The 27361-nt window shown below is 33.3% G+C and overlaps 1 protein-coding gene across 10 annotated transcripts in view; it reads left to right on the forward strand.

The window, feature by feature from the left end:
• ZNF280D (zinc finger protein 280D) overlaps positions 1 to 27361 on the forward strand; it is a 98118-nt gene that overhangs the window by 34191 nt on the left and 36566 nt on the right. For all 10 annotated transcript variants that reach the window (XM_033190002.1, XM_033190004.1, XM_033190000.1 and 7 more), the window contains 9 exons: positions 1352 to 1469; positions 4664 to 4834; positions 4984 to 5093; positions 11326 to 11549; positions 14968 to 15125; positions 16101 to 16201; positions 16959 to 17105; positions 24971 to 25105; positions 26935 to 27242. In XM_033190002.1, coding sequence (XP_033045893.1) covers positions 1352 to 1469; positions 4664 to 4834; positions 4984 to 5093; positions 11326 to 11549; positions 14968 to 15125; positions 16101 to 16201; positions 16959 to 17105; positions 24971 to 25105; positions 26935 to 27242 — 1472 coding nt within the window. The remainder of the gene's footprint in view (positions 1 to 1351; positions 1470 to 4663; positions 4835 to 4983; positions 5094 to 11325; positions 11550 to 14967; positions 15126 to 16100; positions 16202 to 16958; positions 17106 to 24970; positions 25106 to 26934; positions 27243 to 27361) is intronic.

The following is a 27361-nucleotide window of genomic DNA, read 5'->3' on the forward strand; positions in this document are numbered from 1 at the left end:
TATTTCGTATGTGTTGTTCATTAGTATTTGACGTCTGAATTCTCTCAGTTTATGGCCTTTGCCCGTATTTTTCCTAAAGTGATAGTCTTTTTTCCTTTAATTTTAATCATTGTTAATCTCGAAACTTTTGCTTGTTATATATTATGACATGTAGAATGGTCCAAAAGTCACTCCGAGAGCTTACTGTCCACAATGAGTATCTTTTAAATGTATTAATAGTATTGGAGTATATTTTGTGTGTGTGTGTGGTGTGTGTGTGTGTGTGTGTATGTATCATTATATTTAATGTATAATATTGGAGTGTATGTCCCTAAATTATATTGACCATATTTTTCATAATTATGTACACTATATATGTATGCTCATATATGTTATAACTTTATACTGCTTTATACTTGACCACATTATCATTCATCTCATACTTTTCACTCCTCTTTTCCTAAGATCTTCCTTTTAGTTTGGACCACCCTTTCTCCTGATGGAAGGGCTAAAACTTCCTTTGAGTCCCAAGGCCTCCAGGGGCAGGACAGCTGGCCCCAGTTATTCCTATAAACAACTTCTGTTCTAAACCCTGTCTGCCTGGCATTCTTATTTGTTCACTCTACTGACTGGTTTGCTTTCATATTTGCCTGATGAGACGGAAGATTCCTGGCCTAGCATGGCTTTCTATGGGATGATGGAAAGGGTGTGGGGCCCATTTTTTCTCCTTCTGATGCATAGCTTATACATTTCTCCAATAAAGATGATTTCAAAATTCATATTATGTGATATATTCATCCTTAACACTGATGCATAATTCTGCAGATTGATTCTGTTTGCCCTGATATCTCAGTTGTGAGGTTTTTAGAGGCATAGAAGCTTTTAATTTCTTTGGTCATGTAAATATGGTTTTTATTTTTCTCCTTGCTTATGCCCAAAGATTTTGCTAAGTTCTATTATTTGCCCTTTAATGAGGATACTACATCTTTAGAAGTCATCTAAAGTGTATCAATCTTATTGATATATAAGTTGATTTATGTTTCTTTTACCTTGAAGAAGTTGGACTAAGAATATGCCCCCCATTTTAGTTTTCTAGTCAGCAGTAAACCAACTCTAAGTAATAGCTTGCTTTCAGTTTCAGTAGATGATAATTTTGGCAAAGTAGCAATTATCTCTGTGTTTTTAACTTATTAATAATTGAGTCATCAAAGGATTTCCTTAGAATATTGGGCATACAATTAAGTTTACTTTTGTAAATGTCTATGAAATAAAATTCTTACATAATTATGTAAAATTACATAATATATAATTATATTGAAATAATTATAACTGTTGAATAAGTGTATTATTTTTCCTTTGAACTATTTAACAGGGTTATATAACAAACTCATCACGAATTGTGTCTAATAAGTCATCAGAGTTACTATTTGACTTGACCCAGGATACAGGATTATCACATTACCAAGGGGGACCAACACTTTCTATGGCAGGTTGGTTTTAGTATTTTTTTCGTAAAGATTATAAAAAGAAACTTGATAATTATGCATATGAGACTGACTTTCTGTTTTGAAGCCCCTACCCTTGTGTGAAGTTTTTCATATATTGTAAGGTGGAACATCACTAGTAGTTCTTGAATACCTTTCTTGGGTAATTTTCTGTAAAATCCTATTTAATGACAGAATATTTTATTTCTTCCTATTAAGTAAGCCAGCCAACTTTGAACTCATTCTCACTTGGAGCTAACCATAGCTGAGATACACTAAAATAATCTGTGAGTTAGAGAACTTCTCAGGTAGCCTAAATACTCTGTTTAAAAAAGTATTAATTAGTTTCTATGGACACTAGTGTGAAAAATATATGGTTATAGTTGATTTCTTAATTAGTGTCTTTCTGTTCTAATTATTTCAGCGTGATAGTTCAATATGATTATAAAGTGCTGTTATAAACTGCCAACAATAAATAAATAGTGATTTGCACATAGTAAGTACTCATTAAATGTACATTGAAGGATTAATGAACTTTCCCTGTTGAGGAACATTGAAAGTTTTTGATTGTATACTATAACAAAGTTCTTCATTAATCTAAAATAAATTAGTGTACTATAAAAGAATTTTATCTAATTGAAAATTCCCTGTAATCAAGGTGGTTACTCTTTGTATATTCGCAGTTTGTATCTATTGAAATATTTGACTAAACAGACATATACGTGATTTTTTGGAATTTTTAGATTTACTAACAAATCAGTGCGGAGAATTTACCAAACCCTCTCCCAGTTTCTTTTTAATGGTAATACTAAATGTATTATAAACTTAAACTCTATTTCCATTTTGATAATCCTTGATTTGATACTCACCTCTCTGGGTGTCACTTACATATTTAGTAACAATCTGGTTTGTGAAATAGGTAAGAACCAAAGGAAACAGGGAGAAAAAAAGTTGTCTTAAGTCTGGTTTCATAAAGCATATAGACTTTATTCATAGAAAAAGTCTAAATTCTTGAAACTTCTTGGTAATAAACAGAAATAATAACTCCTATTCTTCCTGTAAGTGTTCTACTTCAACGAGTGGGACTTTAGCCTGAGCAGTAAGTAGGATGATTTGATCCTCTATTCTTAAGATTTTTGTAGTCTCTGTTAAGTTACCTAACCACTTTGGTTTTCACAAATTGTTAAAAGGGAGATTTTAATTTTTCTTGTAGAATGCATTCATTCTTCACATCTGGAACCATTCATTTGGACATGTAATTTTAATTCTTGCTCTACTTAGGGATTTTTTAATGCCCAAATCCAAGTGAAATGTGAGAATACATTATAAGCTTTAAAAGACTTGACAACACAGTTATTCTTAATGATAATTATGAATAGTATGTGCCACATGTTCAGTAACATGATTAACAGACTACCATCTAGGGAGATTATGGGGGTTTGGAGAAGACTGGATTTGAGCTAAATCTTGAATGAGAATAGGATTTTTACCAGCAGAGAGAGAGCTGTTGTGGGTAGGGAGCAGCACAAGCCAAACACAACAGAGAAATAAGTTAAAGCATCAAAATTTAAAACAAATACAGAGTGATTTTATTTAATCTTGAGATTTCTTGTTTTAAAAATTCTTAAAGCAGTCTGTTTCTACTGTCTAGCCTGCTGTATAATCAGATGCTTAATTCAGAATTCTGGCATTCGTTGGTTTTTCAGTTAAACATCTCACAAGAATGTGAATGTGATTATACAGAATCTTTCCCATGTACCTACAGTATATCTATCAGTAATCGAGTCTTTTGAAGATGGAAAAAAATCATTTTTATGTTATCTGAAAAGGATGAAACAGAGAAGCCAAGTAGTATAGTACTCTTATTTTGCTGTAATGTTTGCCCTTATTAAAAAGCTGACAAGTGAATCTATTATATTTTTCCCCTTTAAGGTAAGTTAAATATAAAATATTTTGTTAGTAATGATAATAGCTGTAATTTATTACTGAGTGCTTTCTGTGTACCAAATGTTTTGTTGGGTGCTTTAAGTACATTATCTTATTTGGTCCTTAAAGCAGCTCTGTAAAATAGGGTATTATAACTTATTTTATAAAAAAGGAAACTGAGGCTTAGATAAATTAAGCTAAAAATACATAACTAGAGAGTGACAAGGTGTGGATTTGAACTTATCTTGTCTGACTTAAAAACCTGGAATATTTCTAATATAGTTACCTTACCATTTCTACTTTTAATGTATAGTTGGGAGGACTAAAATATGATGTACAGTTTTAGGATCTCTTTTACAAAGTACAGTTGTGTGTTATTTTCAAAATAAGACTTTTCTGAGCCTTATTATAGCCTGGATGTCCTCATTTCTCTTGCGAATGCATTAAATAAACCTAAAATCGTTTAGCCTTAACAAATTGGTTTTCAAATGGGAAAGTATTTTTAGGAATGAGATCCTTATATAAACAAAATTTAAATAAATAAAACAAAAAAGAGTTTCTCTGTTAGACATGCTCAATATATTCTCTAAAACGAACCCATTAATTTCTGGGGAACGTAGTGTGAAAATCATACTTACTACTTCCATTATGTGTCCTTTCATATAAATGAATGAAGTATTATCATTCAAGATTACTTATTTCCACTTTGTACATAGCGATAAATGAGTAATACCACTCAAAGCCATGAGTAGACCACTCTTACCACTCTTCAGTTTGTTAGGTAGGAAAGAACTAAATTTCCATTAGACATTTTAAGTTGTTAAATAAAAAAAGGCATCTTAAGAGCATCTCTAAATTTTTGAAACAGGTAATTGTTGTTTGTTTTTTTACAAACTCTAATGTACTCAATGCACTTAAGCGTCTAAAGATAATTCATTTGTCAGAACTTATTCATAGTATACTTTTTTTTTGGCTTGGAGTATTGGTCTGGCTCCCTTTATGATAGCTATTTATATTTTTTTATTTGAAGTCATATTTAGAATTTTCTTTTATAGAGGGATTCTTTTTTAAATTATTTAAATGTATATAGTCCATGAAAATATATGTGCAATTTCTTTACACCCTTGAGTTGGGATCATATCAAGTTTTATCATTATTGTCATGATATGATAATTCAATTATATTACCTTTAATTTAGCTCCAAAGTATTTTTACTCATATGTAAATAAAATTCTAATTTTTAAAAATATATTTCTCACTTTAAATTATTGTAGGTATGAATGAAAGTTCATTTTTATCAAAACGTCCTTCTACTTCTGAAGTAAATAATGCTAATCCAAAGAAGCCTAAGCCCAGTGAAAATGTTTCTGGAGCAAATTCCTCAACTATATTACCTTCAGTTAAATCTCCTTCAGTGACATCTTCCCAGGCTATGCTAGCAAAAGGTAAATATGAAATCTGGTATGTAAAAAGAAGTTACAGTATTTATACATACATTTTAGAAGTGGCTATACATTTAAAAAGTATTATTAGTGGTTATTTAAGGTTAAAAAATGATGAAATTTGAGTCATAAAAGTTCTGAATTTATTTTAGGTGCAAATACCTCATCAAATCAATCTAAAAATGGAACACCTTTTCCAAGAGCCTGTCCAAAGTGCAACATTCATTTCAATCTTTTGGATCCTTTGAAAAATCACATGAAGGTAAAACTCTTTCAAAATTTAATTTGTAAAAAGTTTGCACGTTTCTAAAAATACTGATGATTATAGTAATTAATGGTTTGTCCAGAAATAATCTTATTGGTATATCCATTTAAGTAACAATTTACATTCATAATGATTATATAGATTCTCAAATTCCTTCTAAATCCTCAAATTTTAAAACTTAAATTTGTATATATTATAATGTATGCTTATTGTATTTTAATTTTAAATAAAAATAACGTATTAATCAGATTATTTATCTGGTCATACTCTTCAAACTTCTTATAAAACAGGCATTTTATTACATGTATACTTTCACATATAACTTAAAAATTCTGTTACCTTATTTTTGTGTCCATGTTAACATGTACATGTCACAATGAAAATCTGTTTTATATTTTAATTTTTAATATTCAGGTATAAACTCCAAATGTTGGAGCATTTCATATGAAATAATTGTTTTAAGTCAGTCCAGAATATAGTTCATATAATTGTATAAATTAATTTGAGCTTTTTATTGGTATAAGAAGCCCTTGAATTTAGGTTTTAAGAAATGTCCAAAGTACTAATGAAGTATGAGATTTAGGTAACACTTAAAGTATTTTAGTAGATATTATAGTATCCTGTGTTTGTGCAGAGATGGTCTGTACTCCCCCTTGAGTGCCCAATATAAATGACAGAAGGGAGAAAAGAGATCAGAAAAAAGGCATTGTAGATTATATAAGGAAAAGAAAGAAGGAGAGGGTGCAACGGCAGAGAAGTAACTTAGGAAAAGTTTTTGCTGTTTCAGAGATTGACACATTTTATTGAAATTAAGCATTTTACAAAAAAAGTAGAAAAAAGGGAACTTAAAAAATTGTAAATACAGTCTTCTTATTCATGTACACAACCATATTTGGTCTGTCCTTACTCTCAGAGTATAGCCCTGGATAACTGCACATTATGCTTTGGTCTTATAGGAGAATTATCCTGTAGAAATACTTTCAATTTTCCTCTTCTGTGTAATGTTTGGATGAGATTTCTGATGTTTTTTATGTTTTGCATTATAAATGAAGAAAAAAAAGACTACGTTCTTTATCTCTTTAATTTTTTAAGTAGGTAGCAATACAGTCAAATGATTCAAAACTAAAAAGCCTACAAAGATACACATGTGAAGAATCTTACCTCTGTGTCTTTTTTACCTGGTTCCTAGTATGACTCAAAGAAAATAATTTTTTATTAGTTTGTTTTGAATCCTCTCTGTTTTCTTTCTAGATGTACAAGTAAACCTGAATGTTCTTATTTTCTATTTTGTACAGAAATTGTAGCATGTTATATATACCTCTGCACCTGGATAGAATGGCAACATTCTCCAAAATGTGGCTTTTATGTGTTACTTCATGGTTGTAATTACTTATAGTAGAAACAACCAGAACTTCATAGGATTTTCATATTAATGTAATAGAACAATATGACATTTTAAATAAGGAAAGTATCTCTATCATTCTAAGAAATTGTATTTCTTACAACTGAACTAAGTTGAAGATAATATGAACAGTATATGTGTTTGTATCATAAGGAAATCTTGAAAGAATGGTCTCCAAATCTGGGAAGGGAAAGTTTGAATCTGTGGGAATTTTTTACTTTCTAGTTTATATATTTTTATGTATCAACTAAAGTTTTAATGTTATAATAACTTTCATTTTGAAAAGAATGTAATTTTTAGATTATTTGTGAATTATTTTTTGCAGACTAGCATATAAATAATGTTTTCTTTCAATGGAAAAATATTTAAAATATCAAATATTCTACAATAATAAAAATGTATTTATCTGAGACCATGTGTCAGACACAGTACTAAGCTTTAAATACATTATTTCATTAATCCTTAGAAAATTCTTTGAGATTTTTTTTTCATTGTTGTATAACCAATTAACTGGCATAACTAGCTTTCAAAACTCAGTTTCTTTAATGGTAAAGCCCAAGCTTTCACAAATACTTTTTTTTGTAAAGTATAGGGGGTATTCAATATTACATGGAAGCTTGAAAGTAGGTATATTATTTCTCCCTTGGGGTATGGAATTTGATATTTATCAGCCAAATATAGCTTATTAATTATATTTATATTTCTGTGTCTTCTCTTCCATTTAGTCCACTTAGTCTGTCCTGGATTGACAAACACCACGTTTCAATCCACATCTTTCACTACCAGTATTTTCTTTCATACATTGCAATTTTGTTTCAAAGTTGTTGCGGCTGTTTATGATATAGAAGAATCTAGCTTTTATAACTGTATTGTGAGGCCGGGAGTCATGGCTCACACCTGTAATCCCAGCACTTTGGGAGGCCCTGAGGCTGGCGGATCACCTGAGATCAGGAGTTTGAGACCAGCCTGGCCAACATGGTGAAACCCCATCTCTTCTAAAAATACAAAAAACTAGCCAGGCATGTTGACACGCGCCTGTAGTCCCAGCTACTTGGGAGGCTGAGGTGGGAGAATCGCTTGAACCTGGGAGGCAGAGGTTGCAGTGAGCTGAGATGGCACCACTGTGCTCCAGCCTGGGCGACAGAGTGAGACTCTGTCTTAAAAATAAAATAAAATAAAATAAATAAAATAAAATAAAATACTGTGTTTTGAATGTATCCTTTAGCATTTTAATAAAATATCCTTTTCTTGGTTTTAATGGTTAGTGCCTTTTAGCCCAAATTCTACTTTGGTATTAGAGTCACAACCCCTGTATGGTTTCCATTTGCCTGGTATATTCTTTGTTTATTCTTTTATTTTCAACTTGTCTGAATTACTTTGTTTTAGGTGTGCCTTTTGCTTTGAGCAAAGTTGACTTTTCTTTTGTGATCCTATATGAAAATCTCTTCTTTTAATAGTGGATTTAGATTTACCAAAATGATAGTTTTTTTGGTCTTAGTTCTGTTAATATTTTTCATTAATTCTTCCTTTCTCTTTTTTTAAAAAGACTTTCACAATGTGGTTGCTTTATGTGTGGTTAGCTTGGGTTTCTAAGAGGGTTGTGGTTTTGTTCTCCTGGTTATTTTTCTAATTTTAATGTATAACTCCACTAGTCTTCTATTCTTTTAGCAGTTCTCTACTGTTCTTTTCTATGAGGAAGGATTAAAGTAGCATGAAACTTCCTGTTTTCAACCCACCCATCTTTCCCTTCTTTTTTGCTACTTGATTTTAGTCAGTATTGTCTAAGCATTTGTTTGCCTTTGCTGTTAAAATGCCTATACCTATATTAGTTTTATTTGGTGGCTCTAACTGATATTCCTTTATGAACTACTACTATATGTGAGGCAATCTATGAACTTTTGAGCTCGTACTCTTTGTCCTTTTATCCTCTCCCAATTTTTATTCATTGTATTATTTTTCCATTGTCAGGGCACATGACATTACATTTGTGGTTTTTTTGACCTTATGTCATACTTGTTTTCATCTTTTTCTAATGTAAATATATCCAGTGTTCATCATCAGTGTTTTTGTCATGGTTTATTTGGTTTTCTGTTTAGCTAAAGTTCATTCTGTAGTAATTTCATTTAGGAGGAGTCTGAAAGCATCTTTCTTTGAGGTCGTTCATGTTCAAAGCAATTTCACTATAGTCCATTCTGGAAAGATAGTTTGATCTAATATAAAGTAAATCGAATCCCACTATCAGGATTTTGTTGGTGTAGCTCCCATTTTCTAGTATTCAATGTTGCTGTTGAGGAATCTGGGACAAGCTGAATTATTTTGCCTTTTATAAGTGGTTTGATCTTTTTGTTTGGCTGTCTATAGCCTTTTGGTTGTCTACATTGTTTTTGTTTTGAAGACAGATAATTTTATAATGATATAACTTGGTGTTGGGAATTTTGGGTGAGTCCTCTCTGGCATACTCCTTGTTCTTTCAACCTGTACATTTGGATTTAGCACAGTTTATTTGAATTGTATTTTTAAATATTTATTCCATACAATTTCATCTCCAATATGAATTTATTTTATCTTCTTTCCCTGGCATATGTCATTTTTTTCTAATCCTTAATTTTTTTAAATGGACTTTTCTCTTACTAATGTGTTTCCTTTATTTTATTTGAAATGTCTGCTCACCAGTGTATTCCTTCCTAATTTGTCTTCATGTCTCTGATTTTATTTTTTTCCTATACTTTCACCCTTGATTTTGCCACTCTTTTTTTCCTTCTAAATGTCTTGTTGTCTTGGCATCTTTTCTTGCTTTGTGGTCTTCCAAATAGAGACAATTGCTTCATTATGTTTTTAAAATTTGTGGCTACTGTTTTCGTCTGCATCTGCTCCATGGCAGCATATTTCTGATGTTTTTGTTAGAATTTTACATTTTTCTGTTATTTGCCTTCTTTTATTATATGGTATTTTTGTTTAGATGTGAGTGCCTATCGTGTTTAACAAGTTGGATTTTCTTGGGCCAGCTGTTGTTATACAAGCTCCTTTTAGGAGAAAGCATAGGTTGCCAGGATAGTCACACAGCTTGCTAACTGGTTTAAACAGCCTTTTGCTGGGCAGAAGGCTTCCTCCCATTGTGACTTGTGTGTCTGATTCTTTATGTAGCACTGCCTTTCTGCTTCTCTGTACTGAATCAGGTCTGGGGTACTTCTCCTGCCATCCTTCTCGCCTCAGCTTCTGCACCTGTTTTTGTCAAACAAAGGATATACCCTTGTGATTCAGAATATGTGTTTCGCCTTTAAGATGTATATTTTTACTGACTCTTTAAGATCTGTTACCACCGGGTCCCCTTTACCTCTCTGGTTTACTTCTAGCTAAATGCCATCTGCCTGATGTTGGCTGCTTTGAATAGTGCTTTCATATATTATGGAGTCTGTGGATTTTATCTGACCCTTAGTTTCAATGATAAACCAATTTGTGGAATTTGCTTGTGTGGTTTTTAGATGACTCTCAGGAGGAAAAGGGGAAAATGTTGACTGATGTTGGATATTCACATGAGAAGGCCTATTTAACTATAAAAATAGGATATCACCTCCTTTGGTCTAAAAAACGCACCTAAATTTTTAGGACACTAACAAAGCAACAGAACATGGTCTGTGTACTGGGAGGAGTAAAGATAAGAATGATACATAGATGGTGTCTGGTATTTGTCAAACTATAGTATACAGCATTAAAGTACATATTTAATATTTGCAGAATGTTTAACCCACAAAAATAAGGGATAAATGAGGAGTTGCAGTGAAGATCTATTAATAAAACTAAAAGGTACTAGGGCTGAATAAAAGATGACCAGTTGATATTGTACCATAGCTCAGCTATGCCCCTCCGTAGCTTACTCTATCCTCCTATAAAACCTTAAATCTAACTTTGGTTCTCATCTCTTAAGATGCTTATTTGTTTTTTGGATAAGCAAAGGGCACTTTGCTGTTCTCAATGACTAAATCCTTCACCCTAATTCACTACACATTGTTGTCCATTTTTGGTTATCAATGGTTTATTATTCAGCTCTTTTACAGATACAAGAAATGTTTAAAAGGTACTCTGTGAACAAAGTTTATACGTTCATTTTAAAAATATGATCCTATCCTACTTTTCTGTTAAAAAAAAATAGAAAACAGCAAGTAATTTATCATCTATTATGGGTATCATAATTTTTAGGTATTTTAGGGTAATCTTTAATGTTCATAGACTAACTTTACAATGTAATTTGATAATTTTACATTTGGGAGAGAAGATTATCCACATTTCTAATTAGTGAGACTATTCTATATTATGTAATTTTTGTATAATTTTTCCCCAACCAGGTTTTATGAAATTTCTAATTAGGGAGACTATTCTATATTATATAATTTTTGTATATTATAATTTTTCCCCAATCAGGCTTTGTGAAATTTTGTATATCACTTGATAATTAAATATATACACCAAGGCATATAAACATTTCTATACGTCTTGACATGGACGTGAGATGAATGATTTTTGGTTAAGGAACTTAAATATTTACATCTAAAAAAGCAAATTGCAAGGGTAAAACTGTTAGAGCTACAGCCATGTCTTGGTTTTAGGGTTCTCAAATCTTTTTGAATTCTTATATTAAGATAATAGGTGTTTATTATTTGAATTTTTAGACTATGTATATGCACCACAGATTTTTGGTGACTATTTTTCTAGATATGTTACAAGCATAGTTTTAATGATCTGGCCTTAGGTGTAAACACACAATCACCTTTTGGTGTATGTTTTTTTTTAAAGAATAAGTAAGGCTTATATATCTTTTTTCTCTTTCAGTATTGTTGTCCAGACATGATAAATAACTTTTTGGGACTGACTAAAACAGAATTTTCAAGTACAGTAAATAAAAACACAACTATTGATTCAGAGAAAGGAAAATTGATCATGTTAGTTAATGACTTTTATTATGGAAAACATGAAGGAGATGTCCAGGAAGAACAGAAGACTCATACAACCTTTAAATGCTTCAGTTGCTTGAAAATTCTAAAAAATAACATTAGGTATGTAAATACTTGTTTTTATTTCTATTGAAAATTGAAATGCTGCAAATAAAAATGTTACACTTTTATCTTGTGTTTTCTATGCCATTCTAGGTAAGCGATTTTAACACTTTCTACTGAGAATAGAGGCAGATTCTCTTGTTGAAAAGCTTCTGTTCTTTCTTGTGTTGTGGAGTTTGACTCTTGGATCCAGTTAGTTGTATTTCTTTGACATAGCTTAAGAAAGGACAGTTTATTTTAACTTAAGAAAAAATGAACTTCTTTTTTCTGTTTTAGTAGTGCTCTTTGAATTTTTATTAAACATTTTTTATTTTCTGGTTGCCTTTTAATTTTATATTTCTTCACATTACAAGAAGGACCACTTTATGTTTGTTCAGGTTGAGCTCCTCCATACTAATCTTATGTAATGCTCAAATTTTTCAATTTATATTTACAGTTTTTAGAACATTCATCTTGCAGGAAAAGTTATCTGTTTTGGAGATGTATCAGTTATAGGAAACATGTCTGTTTTGATTTTAAAATTTAACACCTTTAGAAATTAGAGATTTAATTCCCAGTGGAATATATAAATGCTTTAAATATTGGAAATTTGCACTTCTTAATCATTCAGTTGTAATCTTTGAAACTATTCTGTATAAATTAGTAAGAAGAGAAAAGTAATAAGAAATTGAATGATATTATTTGTTGATTATGTAGCCTGATATTCAAAGTGAATAATTGTTAACAGTTAACATTAAATATCTGATATTTATATTAGATAAGGGTTTTTCTATCACTTTACTATAAAAATTTTCAAATATTAAGCAAAGTTTTGAAAATTTCACATTGGACCCTTGTACACTTAACCACCTTGATTCTACCAGTAACATTTTACTGTATTTGCTTTATTATGTATCTCTTCATCCTTCTTAAAACTATCTGATTTTTTTGGTGCATTTCAAAGTGATCTGCAATATGTTTGTGCATGTGTGTGCAAGCATATACATATACGCATGCCTTTTGTGTTCTTGTTAACTGTCATCTGTAATTAGCATTTCAAAGCACCTGTAGTTACTTCTGAGTTCAGCATTTATTTGTTTTCCTGTGAGTCCTTGGGTCCAAAAGGAAGCATATATTAAAATCCTGAAATACACTGTGATATACACCTATAACAGTTATTAGTGGTTTCTTTATGATAGTGCTTTATAATTTTCAAAGTTTTTTGACTTATTTTATATGAGTTTTCTTATTTACCTCCTTTTATCAAGTTTTAAGGACCATCAATAGCTAATGGTTGCAGTAGTTTCACAAAAGGGAAAGTGTATTTTGAGATAAAACACTGAAACAGTGTTGCAGTAGAACTCTACCACCTATTTCTGATGTCATGCCAACATCAGGAAATCATGTTAGCAAATATGGTAAAATGCAGAGCAATGTGGTTCACTGACTTAATTTCTTGTACTGAAATATGAGGTTATAAGTTATTTCAGCAGTATTTTTTTGACCTTTCCTTTAAGATTAGCCCATTTAATATCAAACATGAAAATGAGGCTGGGCATGGTGGTTCATGCCTGTAATCCCAGCACTTTGGGACGCTGAGGCAGGACGATCGCTTTAGCAAAGGAGTTCGAGACCAACCTGGGGAACACAGTGAAACGTCATCTCTACAAAAAATACAAAAGTTTGCTGTGCGTGGTGACACGCACCTGGTACCCCAGCTACTTGGGGGGCACTGAGGTGGGAGGATCGCTTGAGTCTGGGAGGTTGAGGCTGCAGTGAGCTGTAATCGTGCCTCTGCACTCCAGCCTGGGCAACAGCCCAGGACAGTCTCAAAAAGAAAATGAAAAATTCATTTTTTTGGTTATTGTTCATGAAGACTAGCTACATATGTCTAGATTTTCATAATATTTACAGATTTTGAGAAGATTATATCTGATAATATCCAGGAATTGAGTATTTTAAAAAATACCGATCTTTTATTAAATGTAACCTTAATGGTAAACACCTCATGAACAAAGAAGTTAAATGTGTTATATAATATTTTACTTTAACAGTAAACACTGGGAAGGCAACTTGATATTTATAGAGAATGATGAGAAATTGATAGGTCAACATTTCATTTCTATTCTCTGCCATGTCAACATATTGTGGTATGGTGTTTCTTTCCTATATTGAGTGTCACTAAAAATATTTAGATTTATCTTGTTCTGTGAACGTCCTTGCAAGAGGTTTTGCTGTTTCCCTCATTTCTGTTGGTTTGAGAAGTATGAGCTCCTGATGGGAACTCATATAATTGGGACAAAGCGAATTGGTTAAGGGAACATTTTATGTTACTAGACTTTAAGCGCCGAAAGCTGTGAGCTGAAAGTTTAATGGCTCATTATCTTTACTCTGTATGTAAACATTTAACCAATACCAGGATTTTCTGTAAGCATTTGTAGAGCAGTTTTTAAAACCAAAGGAGGAAAAGATATTTCAAGGTGTACCATAGCCCATTCTAAAGAGAAGTAGTGCTGTAAATTTGTGAAAAGCGGTATATATTATAACCTTCATGATGATTGCTATCCAGATTGATGACATTATCACTTAGTTTCAAGATAATTTCTTTTAGGGATTCAAAGTGAATAATTGTTAACAGTTAACCTAGTCTAAAAATTATTGTTTTTATTGAATAACTTTACTCTCAAATTCAGCAAAAAGCTTTAGTAAGCTCTTTTAAATATATTACCATTTGTATTGCACCTTCTGCCATTGAAGGTCGTAGTTCTTGCTCGTAAGAAGCCTTTTAAGGAAGCTGAAGTAGCGGTATGTAAAACTGAAAAATGTATGTTGCCTACAAAGGGCACTGTCTGCAAGTTAAGATGAACAGTCTGTGCTAACAGTAAACCAGTATCATTAAATAAAACAAAAGGTTCTTGTAATTGTAGGCATTAAAACTGCTATTACATGTATTTAGAAACCAAGATACAAGTAAAAATACCAGTAATTTGTCATTTAAGCAGCTGGAATCTGTTGCATATTTTCATCTTAAAAGATTTCCTCCTGACTCTGTAGCTGCCTTTGGTGATAGGATTTCCTTTCTTTTAGTATTTTATTTTAAAATGTAAATAGGATTTCAAATATGGATCAGGAGCCTGCTCTTTTATCTAAAACAATTTTAAAAATAATCTGAAATGATTAACAGTTATATCAAATTGATGATCTTTCAGATTAATTACATGAATGAATTATTTTAAAGCAAAGATTAAAAAGATGTTTACTTAGCCACTTAAAGAAAGTGATTATTTAAAAGTGCATACTTTCCTAGACAACTTTAAGACTTTTGAGAGTTTGAGTAATAACATCTATATTTTTAAGATTTAGGTTCAGATTATTGTTTGTGAGATATCCTTTTTGTTTTTAAATCTCAAGTTTTGCACCTGTTGACAACCATTTATAGGTTTATGAACCACATGAAACACCATTTGGAACTTGAGAAGCAGAGCAGTGAGAGCTGGGAAAACCATACCACCTGCCAGCACTGCTACCGTCAGTTTCCCACACCATTTCAGTTGCAGTGCCACATTGAAAGTACACATACCCCCCATGAATTTTCTAGTAAGTTACCAAAACATTTAAATATTCCATATTATTGATTTCAATAATATAAATTGTGAGAAAACCTTAAGAAGTCTGTTGGAAAAATGAGAATAAGAAATAGACTTTGGAATTTGAGGGCAAAATTGAAAGCCCAAGTTTTAACTGTGATAAACTTTTAAATAAAATTAGTTACTAATATTAAAGTGCCTCTTACAAATGATTCAGTATGGTAATTGCCTTGACATAACCTATGCATTATATGCTGGGGACTAAATTAGGAGCCTAGTATCATAGTTTTAAAATATGAAACAAGTGCTCTTCATTTAAACTTTAATAGGAAAGGGAACTACAGTTGTAGCTAAAAATCACAGGCCGGGTGCAGTGGCTCATGCCTGTAATCCCAGCACTCTGGGAGGCCAATGTGGGCAGATGACTTGAGGCCAGGAGTTCGAGACCAGCCTAGCCAACATGGAAAAAACCCCGTCTCTACGAAAAATACAAAAATGAGCCAGGCATGGTGGTGCATGCCTGTAATCCCAGCTACTTGGGAAGCTGAGGCAGGAGAATCACTTGAACCTGGAAAACGGAGGTTGCAGTGAGCCGAGATTGTGCCATTGCACTCCAGCCTGAGTGACAGAGCAAGACACTGTCTGCAAAAAAAAAAGAAAATTACAGATGTTGGAGCAAGATAGCTTGGTTTTAAATCCCAGATCTGCCTCTTAATATAGCTACAAGATTTTAGCCAAGTTACGTAATATTTGACTAATGCAGATAATAGAAATACCTTCTTTATAGGGTTGTTAATAGGAGTTGAGTTAATGTAGGTGAGGTGATGTGAGTGCTTAGAACTATTCTTTGCACATAGTTAACAAGCTATTTAACTATTCACAACTGTCCCTACTGCTACTGTTATTGTTGTTGGTATAGATGTATAAAATGAATTTTTATATTAGTGTCTTAAATATTGTAATACTGTTTTTCTCTCACATTTAGCTATTTGTAAAATCTGTGAATTGTCATTTGAAACAGAACATGTTCTTTTGCAACATATGAAGGACAATCATAAACCTGGTGAAATGCCATATGTCTGCCAGGTACATATACATTTTATTGTTTTCTTACATGTTTGGTTTGTTTGTTGTTTCGGTTATAAAATTTAAGCCTATTAGACCAGTGGTCAGCAAACTTATGCATAACTTGGCATAACTTATGCATTATATGAGGGGTAGGCAGCAAGCTGGGTTTGGTCCACAGGCTTTGGTTTGCTTATCTCTATACTGGACAAGGATGAGCCCTGTTGTATGTAGAATAACAAACATATGGGCTTACTGTGCTATATAGGGAAGAATGGAGGCATACAAGGGAAATACAAAGTGCTGTTAGATACAGAGAACCCTACCAAATGCTTTGGCAGAAGTATTTTTCCAAAGAAGAAGAATTTGAAGGAAGAAGAAAGCAAGGAAAAGATAAATTGCCATTGCCATAAACCTGGAGGCCATTAACAATCCAAAGGAGAATGCTGTTTCATGTAGCAGAAAAACATTTTATAGGTCAAGAGGTGCCAAAGCTTGAAACTTCAAGTCAAGACAGAAGGTGACAGATAAAAAGATCTGATAAAGAGAAGGAGATCTAGTTGTGTTTTGAGATGTATCCCTTAACTTTGAAAGCTACGTTTAATGTCTCAAAGATGGTCTTTTGGTGTTGCCTGAGTGAGATTCTTGGTTGCAAAGGCATCAGAGCTAGATTAGTAGTATATAATGTTCTCCTGACAAATTATCCATCCTTGTTACTTTGTAATTGCATATCAGTTACAAATTTTCAAGTTAAACTAAGCCTTCTTTCTGTTTTTAGGTTTGCAATTATAGATCATCATCATTTTGTGATGTAGAAACTCATTTTAGAACATCCCATGAAAACACGAAGAACTTGCTATGCCCGTTTTGCCTCAAAGTTATTAAAATTGCAACACCATATATGCATCATTATATGAAGCATCAGGTGAGATTTACCAGTTCTTATTTGTTTATGTTGTCTTAGTGAAAAAACTGATTATGACTTGGAGAATCTTTAGATTTGTTCTTTAAGAGAAGGAGAGTTGTTCCAAATGACACTGTTAATTTACACTTCATGTTGAATTGCTTGTGAAACTTCCACTTCTTTTCCTTCCTTCCTTTCTGGTGATGGTGTGGGTCATAAATTATGAAAATTCAGAAAGATAGCTAGGAATAGGAAGCCTAGGATTGAGAGAAAATAGAAAAAGTGAGTGGAATATCCAAAAGATTGAATATTTCAGGGTCTAAAGGTAGATATGAGAATGATTTTGAAGGGAGTTATCAGGACAAGGGGAAAAATGAGTTTGAACTGAGGAAGAAAAGATTGAGGATTTATAATCTTATTTTTCCTTTTGCTCTTCAAACTTTATTTCCACTTTCTAACCCCTTATCATTATGAGAAGACATGTTGTCATTGACCTGGAGTTGTCTTTTATAGTTGTGTGACCATGGGAATAGTAATGACACTTATTGATCAATGTATGAACTCTGGCAGAGAACCATATTTAGATTACCACTTGTTCCCTGGATGGCTTCCACCAGTTTTGCTATATAATTTTGGAACTCAATATTAGTGCTTGTACCCATCCCTTGAATTCTGATATTATGCTTATTGGCTCTTTTCCTGAAGCAATTAAACCATCTTTTATTTGGGCTAAAAATTTTGATGCAGCACTAGTCTTGTTCTTGAGTGCTTGAAAGAACAACAGTGCCTTTGCCAAAATTAGAAGCCAGTGGATTTACTGAATCTGATCATGTAATCAAATTTTGCCAACTCACTAGAAAGCTCAATGCATTCTCTTATTATTGATAAAATTGACATGCCAATTTATTCAGCATTGGTGCTCACTTTGCTGTCATTTTCAGTTGTTAGTTAATCATGAAATTGACTTGCTGTTTTTAGTTGGAGAAGATCATGAAAGTAGAATTTCCAGATCAGTTTGGGATCATCTGTGTTTGGATGCCACACATCCTTGAGAGTTTCTGGCAAGATCTTTTCTAGGGTTTCTCCAACAGTATTCCATCAGGTGTTAATAGATATTTTCCCCCAAATCGTCACTGGTCAATAAATTTATTAAATGCCTGGATTTCTAAAATCAAGCAGTTTTGTTTGTTTTTTAAAACAGGACTTCTCAGAGCTTTTAATATGCCAGTGGACATTGTAAATCTCCAAGAAAGGATAGAGTATGTGTCATTCCCCAAACTTATTTGACCATTGACTTCTTTTTTTCGTAGTATCTATTAATATTTTTTGATGAACAGAGTTTTGGAAACACTATTCTTGATACCCTGTATTTCATCTTTGGACTTTAATTTTGAAAGGGAGAATGAAGTATAAAGCAGTAGCTCTAGTTCATAGTGGGGCTTTTAAACATGATATTTCCCAGGTGCTTTGCCAAACTATAGAGTGAAATAGAGATGTAGGAAGAATAATAACTATGGTAGAGATTTGGGGACCCACTATGTGGGCTGTGGGATTTATAAGCAAGTTGTCATGCCCTGAGTTGTATGTTTTAACTTGCCATGGCTGCCAATTTTCTTTTTTGTTTGGAGTGCCTGGGAGGTAGATAGCCAGCAGTAAAGAGGGGGCAGTCTATTAATAAGAACGATCATTGGGCACCCTTGAAGGTATTTACAATTTGTGTAATTATTTACAAGACTGGAAAACCATAGCTGAGTGGGATTATAAACTTGTAGTTGAGATGACATTATTACGAAAGTATTAGACAATCAGAGTAGTTGACTCCACGCCTCATTTTATTGTCTTTGAAGAACTCAGTTGTAACTTTTTTTTTAAAGATTATCTTACTACATCTTTAGTGATTTTAGAGTTAATAACCCAGTTTGTTTGACTTTTAAGAAATATTGATAGCAATTCCAGATGTGTTAAATACTCTCATTAGAGCTTTAATAAAACAAGCAGTTAGCATACACTACTTACTTACCTTATGGCAGCAGCTGGTACTTTACATGCATTTTCTTGTTTAATCCTCTCAACCACTAGATGTATATTATTATTTCAGTTTTATAGGTGAAGAGACAGAGGTTTAGAGAAAGTCACTTGCGTAATGTCACATTGTCTAATAAAGCCAGAGTCAAAATTTGACTTCAGCATCCAAGCTTTTACTGCTCTACCAGAGTTGGATTTCACATTGGCATTAGGTCTAAAGGTAGGAATTACATATAGTAAGACACGAGGTCAGGAGATCGAGATCATCCTGGCTAACACAGTGAAACCCCGTCTCTACTAAAAAATACAAAAAACTAGCCGGGCGTGGTGGCGGGCGCCTGTAGTCCCAGCTACTCGGGAGGCTGAGGCAGGAGAATGGCGTAAACCTGGGAGGCGGAGCTTGCAGTGAGCTGAGATCCGGCCACTGCACTCCAGCCTGGGCGACAGAGCGAGACTCCGTCTCAAAAACAAAAAAAGAATTACCTATAAATCTCTCAAGTCTCCCAAACAATATAGTGTACTTATAAAAGAATTTAATACAGATATTTATTTCTTAATGCTTGGAATAGATCACTGTTTCTTTTGTTGAACGTAGTGTTATAAAAAAAGTACTCTATCTTCATCACCCTTAGTGCATTGAAATGCATGCATGCATAAAAGAGTTGTAAAGGCGTGAGTCCAACTGAGGGACTAGTAGATTAATGTATTCTACCTCAGGACTCTGGACAAATATTCATTGAATGAAAAGGCAGATATTTTGAACTAAATTGTACATGCTACTCATGCATTTTCTCTGTTAGTCTCTTTCTTTCTGCCTCACTATTCATTTAAGAAATATTTACTGAGTGCCTTCGTATGTGCCAGAGGCTGCTTAAGGTATCATATAGCAGTGAACAAAAGCAAGTTTGTGCCCTCTGGAATTTACATTATAGTAGAGAAAGATAATGCATTTGTGTATGTGTGTGTTAGAATGTATATGCTGGCAATAAGTACTGTGGGAGGAAAATGTGGAAGATGAGGAGTGCTAAAGATTGGGGGGTGGTAGTAGTAGAGGAGTGGCCAAAAAAGGGTGTTGTATAAACGCTGTTCAAACATGGCCCTCTCTGAAGGATATAAAGGAGTAAGCCATGTGAATTACCTGGGAAAGGTAACATTATATAGGGTTGAAGTGAGTATATACCTAGGATGCTCAAAGAATAGCAGGGAGGCCAGTGTGGCTGGAGTAGAGTAAATTAATAGGAGGAAGAATAATAGGAGATGAGGTTATAGCAATAGAATACAGGCCAATTCATGTGGAGCTTTGTAAGCCACAGCCAAGACTTTGGAAAGCCACTAGACATTTTTAAGCATGTAAAAGATGTGCCATGTTTTTATTACTGGCAGCTATGGAGAGAAAAGTCCGTAAGGAAGAAAGGATATTAGGGAGAGAAGATAGAAAGTTTTTACAGCAGTCCAGGTAAGTGGCTTGGGCCAGTATGGTAGCAATGGTTGAATGAGGTAATGAGAAGTGGGAAGATTATGAATGGTTTTGAAGGTAGAGCTGGCAGGTTTTACTAATGTGTTTGACATTGGATGTAAGAGAAAGAGATTAAATTTTTTGTCTTGAGCAGTTGCAAGAATGGAGTTTTAATATACTGAGATATGGGGAAGACTGAATAAGGAACAGATTTTTTTGGAGGAAGGGGACAGGGATATAGGAAGGAAATCTTGAGTTCAATTTGGTTCAGGTTGATTTGGGAAGCATATTAGACATCAAGCAGTAATGTTAAGTAGGCAGTTGGATAGATGGTATTTAAAAACCATGAAACTGGATGATGTAACCTATTGAGTGGTTATAGATAAGAGAAAAGATTTCTGGGAACGCAACTCTAGTGAACTTTTTACCTGCTCTATTGTTTTGCTGTTTCTTGGTCTTTCTCTTCTTCCTTGAGCACATATAAGCGAATTTGTTTAAATTGCCTGTACCTATAATGTAATCCGGTGTATCACACTTGTCAAATAGTCTTAAGAGCCCAGGAGGTCGAGGCTGTAGTGAGCCAAGACTGCACCACTGCATTCCAGCCTGGCTGACAGAGTGAAACCTTGTGTTTAAAAAAAAAAAAAAAAGTCTTAAGATGCAGCTATTAGTAGAATTGTAACACATATTTATATATTGCTTTGAATTTTATGAAGAACTTTCATTTATGAAGTGCTTGCTGTATGCCAGTAACTGTGCTAGGTATTTCCCTATATATTACTTCATTTGATTTTTATAAATAATTGGTTGTGCAAAAAACAAAAAACAAAAAACAAAAAACAAAAACCACACACACAAAACTTCAGGCCAATATCCTTGATGAACCTTGATGCAAAAATCTTCACCAAAATACTGGCAAACTGAATCCAGCAGCACATGAAAAAGTTTATCCACCATGATCAAGTAGGTTTTATCCCTAGGATGGAAGGTTGATTCAACATATGCAAATCAATAGATGTGACTCATCACAAACAGAACTAAAGACAAAAACCGCATGACTATCTCAATAGATGCAGAAAAGGCTTTCAATAAAATTCAGTATCTCTTCATGTTAAAAACTCTCAATAAACTAGGTATTGAAGGAACATACCTCAAAACAATAAAAGCCATATATAACAAATTCACAGCCAATAGCATACTGAATGGGCAAAAGCTGGAAGCATTCCCCTTGAAAACCAGCACAAGACAAGGATGCCCCCTCTCTCACCACTCCTATTCAACATAGTTTTGGAAGTTCTGACCAGGGCAGTCAGGCAAGAGAGAAATAATGCATATTCAAATAGGAAGAGAGGAAGTCAAACTATCTTTGTTTGCTGATGACATGATCCTATATCTGGAAAACCCCATCATCTCAGCCCAAAAGCTTCTTAAGCTGATAAGCAACTTCAGCAAAGTCCCAAGATACAAAATCAATGTGCAAAAATCGCTAGCGCTTCTATATACCAATAACAGGCAAGCCAAGAGCCAAATCATGAATGAACTCCCATTCACAATTGCCAGAAAAAGAATGAAATACCTAGGAATACAGTTAACAAGGAAAGGGAATGATCCCTGCCATGACAATTATTATACAAATCACTGCTCAAAGAAATCAGAGATGACACAAACAAATGGAAAAACATTCCATGCTCATGCATAGGAAGAATCAATATCATGAAAATGGCCATACTGCCCAAAGTAATTTATAGATTCAGTGCTATTCCCATTAAACTACCATGGATATGCTTCACAGAACTAGGAAAAACCATTTCAAAATTCATACGGAACCAAAAATAGCCCGAAAAGCCAAGGCAATCCTAAGCAAAAAGAACAAAGCTGGAGGTATCACACTACCTGATTTCAAGCTATACTACAGGGCTATAGTAACCAAAACAGCTTGGTACTGATACAAGAACAGACCCATAGAACAGTGGAATAGAATAGTGAACCCAGAAATAAAACCACACACCTGCAACCATCTGATCTTCAACAAACCTGACAAACACAAGCAATGATTCCCTATTCAATAAATGGTCCTTGGAAAACTGGCTGGCCATAGGCAGAATATTGAAACTGGACCCCTTCCTTACATCATATGCCAAAATTAGCCCAAGATGGATTAAAGACTTAAATGTAAAACCTAAAACTCTAAAAACCCTAGAAGAAACCTAGGCAATACCATTCAGGACATAGACATGGGCAAAGCAATTGCAACAAAAGCCAAAAGCAATTGCAATAAAAGCAAAAATTGACAAATGGGATCTAATTAAAGAGCTTGTGCACAGCAAAAGTAAGTAGACAACTTACAGAATGGGAGAACATTTTTGCAAACTATGCATCTGACAAAGGTCTAATATCTAGCATCTATAAGGAACTTAAACAGATTTACAAGAAAGAAACCAACCCCATTAGAAAGTGGGCAAAGGATATGAACAGACACTCTCAAAAGAAGACATACATGTGGCCAACAATGATATGAAAAAAAAACTCAACATCACTGATCATTAGAGGAATGCAAATCAAAACCACAGTGAGATACCATCTCACACCTGTCAGAATGGCTATCATTAGAAGATCAAAACATAATAGATGCTGGCAAGGTTGTGGAGAAAAGGAGTGCTTTTATACTGTTGCTGGGAGTGTAAATTAACCATTGTGGAAGACAGTGTGGTGATTCCTTGAAGACCTAGAGACAGAAATACCATTCCACCCAGCAATCCCATTGCTGCATATATACCCAAAAGAATGTAAATCGTTCTGTTAAGACACATGCACACATATGTTCTTTTTAGCACTATTCACAGTAGCAATGACATGCAATCAATCTATATGCCCATCAATGGTGGACTGGATGAAAAAATGTGGTACATATACACCATGGACTACTGTGCAGCCATAAAAAGGAATGAGATCATGTCCTTTGCAGGGACATGGATGGAGCTGGAGGCCATTATCCTTAGCAAACTAATGCAGGAACAGAAAAACAAATACCACGTTTTCTCATTTATAAGTGGGAGCTAAATGATGAGAACACAAGACACATAGAGGGGAACAACACATACTTTGGCCTACCAGAGGGCAGAGGGTGGGAGGAGAGAGAGAATCAGGAAAAATAACTAATGAATACCTGGATGGTGAAATAATCTATACAAAAAGCCTCCAGGTTACACGTTTACCTGTGTATCAAACCTGTGTAACAAACCTGTACATCCTGCACATGTTCCCTGAGCTTAAAAGTTAAATAAATAAATAAATAAACAAACAATTAGTTGTATTTAATGGACATGGTGATGTATCTGGCAGAGATACAGCTTTAGAGCAGGCATTACTTTATAATTATATGTTGTATAATTATGTGTGTGTGTATATATGTGTGTATATATGTAAAACTACATATAACTACAAAGGAGTGGTTTCTCTATATCCTATATATATATATAAAATATATATAATATATAAAATGTATTAATGAGGGTAAAAGTTGCAGTTGATAATCTGTAATAGAAGGAACACTGGATCAGGGGTCTGGTAATATCACTAACTAGCTATGGGGAAATGCCTTAGAATTTTTTCGGGTCCCATTTCCCATCTGTAGAATAATGACAGGACTGGGTTTGAGGAGGGATTCAGTCAAGGGGTTCTCAGTCAGTAAGTTCAGTTGTTCTGTTTTATGCCTCTTCATCCACATTGTCTAATGTAGTAGCTACTAGCCACATATGGCTTTTTAGATTTAAATTAATTAAAATTAAACAGTATTAAAAATGTACTTCCTTAGTCACAGTAGCTACATTTCAGGTGCTCAATAACCACATGTGGCTAGTGGCTACTGTGTTTGACAGTACAGCTCTAGAATATTTCTTTATCATAGGAGATATTATTGGATAGCATTGGTTTATATAACCATTTCTATAAACTTCTTTGAAATGTCTGGTTAGATTTATTTGGTTTTAGAGAGTTTAATTTATTTTACCAACTTGTCAACCAACTAGAAATAGCAAAAACTAGAAATAATTTACTTTTTCTAGGATAAAAACGTAGTACATCTCATTTTCACAGTATCATGTGTTTACTTCAAGTTTATAATTGAGATTTCTCACCACACTTAATAGAAGTTTTATTAGAGCCTGTTGATAGAACTTTCATGCACAGTTCCTACATAGTAGCAAACACTTTTGGAACCCAAATACTAATGTAATAACTTTTAAAAAATGAGGCATTTTGATATTATTTATGATAGGAGATGTTAAACTGCAAGTTTTTACATTATTTAGGTATCATTAAAATTAAGCCAGATCAGTTTCAGGACACAGGATTTGTAGTTGTTGAAATTATTTTTCCCCCTTTTTCTGTTTTCTTTTCTAAACAGAAAAAAGGAATACATCGTTGTACAAAATGCAGGCTGCAGTTTTTGACATGCAAGGAGAAAATGGATCATAAGACTCAACACCATCGAACATTTATAAAACCTAAACAACTGGAAGGATTGCCTCCTGGAACAAAAGTGAGTTAAAATATATTGTATTTTAACATTTTGTATGATAATAGAAATTAACTCTTGCCCATCTTTATCTATTGAATATATTTTTAAATGACTTCAGATTTTTGCTCAGACTTTAATTTTAGGGTTTAATTTTATGCGTAGAAGGAAAAACTTCTAACCATTGTTTTCAGTTCAGTGATAGCTGTTGGGTTAGAGTAGTAGTCCTTTCTAAAAAGTACAACTCAATTAACTTTTCTTGGGTCAGTGGGTTGTTTCAATATTTTATAGGCTTTTTTTGAGCTTTCAGTTGAAAGTGTATATGTTGACTTTAGTTGCTAAACTGTAAGATGCTTGAGATCAGGAATCATGTTTTATTTATCTTTGTGTCCCCAGCATCTGGTATAGTACCTAGAGTGCCATAGGTTCTCAGATGTTTGTTGTAGTTGTTATTACTGAGTTTACTCTGAGAAGCAAGTTCTGCTGGATAGCATTGTGTTTTAAGTGAGCAAACACATGTCTGACTGCATACTGATGATTGTAATTTACTTTTCCCTTTTTGCCTTATATACATCTGTTTTCTCTGACTTCTTTATATACAGTCAGCTCTTGAATATTTGCTCCAGTGGAGGGAAACAGAGGCATGGATAATCCAAAGTGAATAATCCCCAAAACATTTATTTTTGGCTTTGGGTACTTACCTTTGAATGTGGGTATGTCTGTTATTTGAATTAACTAAAACAATATAAAGCCATGCTCTGAAGACATGATAGCAAGAGAAGCTATCCAGCATCCTTCCCTGCAATCCATTCATTCCATGTTGGGACTAGACATGCAGAACACTAATGTAAGCAGTGCAGTCCTCTCTCATTTTTTCCCTTAATAATAATAATAATATTAATGATAATGATACTAAATGTTTTTATAGCACCTTAGAATTAGACTTTCAGTGTACTTTTTCATACATTTTATTGTCTAATTCATACCATAATCCACTGAGGTTAATAAGGCAGGTATTACCCCATGTTATAGATGTGAAGAAGCATAGAGAGGATAAGTTCCTTGTTCAAGGTCACATGGCTAGGAAGGCCTTTTGATTCCTGGTCCAGTGCTATTATATGTTACCCAAGCACATGTATGTCATAGGACTTCCTTATTGACTGTTCCTCAAATACAGGAGGGTATAGTCAAATGATTAACCAGAATGTTGGTAGGCACTGTGTTTTTCATTGTCAACCAACAGATAAAATTAAACATTTTCTCATTCTGAATACTAAATGATGAACTTTGTATTAGTTTACTTTAAGAAAATTCTAAATATTATTTAGCCCTCTACGCAGTATAATAAATTGATATAACTCCTCCTGTAACATTTATAAGCATAAATCTTGGGCACTGAGCCCCTGGAAAGAGGAGATCACATTTACTGTAGATCTGTTTCTTTTATAGTTGTTAAAGGGTAATTTAGGCCTTTCTAGAATTATTTTTCAGGCTTGAGATTTAAATTTTGAGCTCTATGTTTGTGAATTTCTTAAAGTTAAGTCAGGGCATAAAAATAGCTATGGAATGTGCTCTTTGTATATTCATATAATTTGTATTAACTCCTAATTATTCACTGATAACTGTGTTAACATATAACTGATAGCAATACAAAATGTAATATTACAACTTAATATCAAGTTTAATATCATTTAATGGTTTGAACATCTAGAATAAATGGGAGACTTACCTGATTATAGTTTATATGTGCTTTTTTCAAAATTCTTGATTTTAAACTATTTTTGGTACCATGATATTTTAATATTAATGTAATGATTAATCTTTTAAAGCAAATCTTCTCTTTATTTTTGTAGGTTACTATTCGAGCTTCAGTTGGACCTCTGCAATCAGGAGCTTCACCTACACCTTCCATTAGTGCAAGTGCTTCTACCCTTCAGCTCTCACCTCCAAGGACTAAAAATATAACTGCTAAAAATCCTGCAAAATTTAATACAAGTAAACCTAATACAATCAAATCCAATGCAAGTAAACCTAATACAAGTAAGCCTAATGGAAGTAAATCTAAATACAAACCAAAAATCTCTAATATGCAAAAGAAACAAAGCACATTGGCTAGTAGCAATAAAAAAAGTAAAGTCAATACAGCATTGAGGAATTTAAGGTAATCTTTTATTCCTGATATACAATATAATTTAAACTTAAGTATAAAAACTTGTACTTTAGTTAACAGAACATTAATAAGGCTCTTCCTTATTATTTTTGTTTTAAAATATATTTTTA

Source organism: Trachypithecus francoisi, unplaced genomic scaffold (assembly GCF_009764315.1).
Source record: "Trachypithecus francoisi isolate TF-2019V2 unplaced genomic scaffold, Tfra_2.0 Lachesis_group3, whole genome shotgun sequence".
Classification (NCBI taxonomy): domain Eukaryota; kingdom Metazoa; phylum Chordata; class Mammalia; order Primates; family Cercopithecidae; genus Trachypithecus; species Trachypithecus francoisi.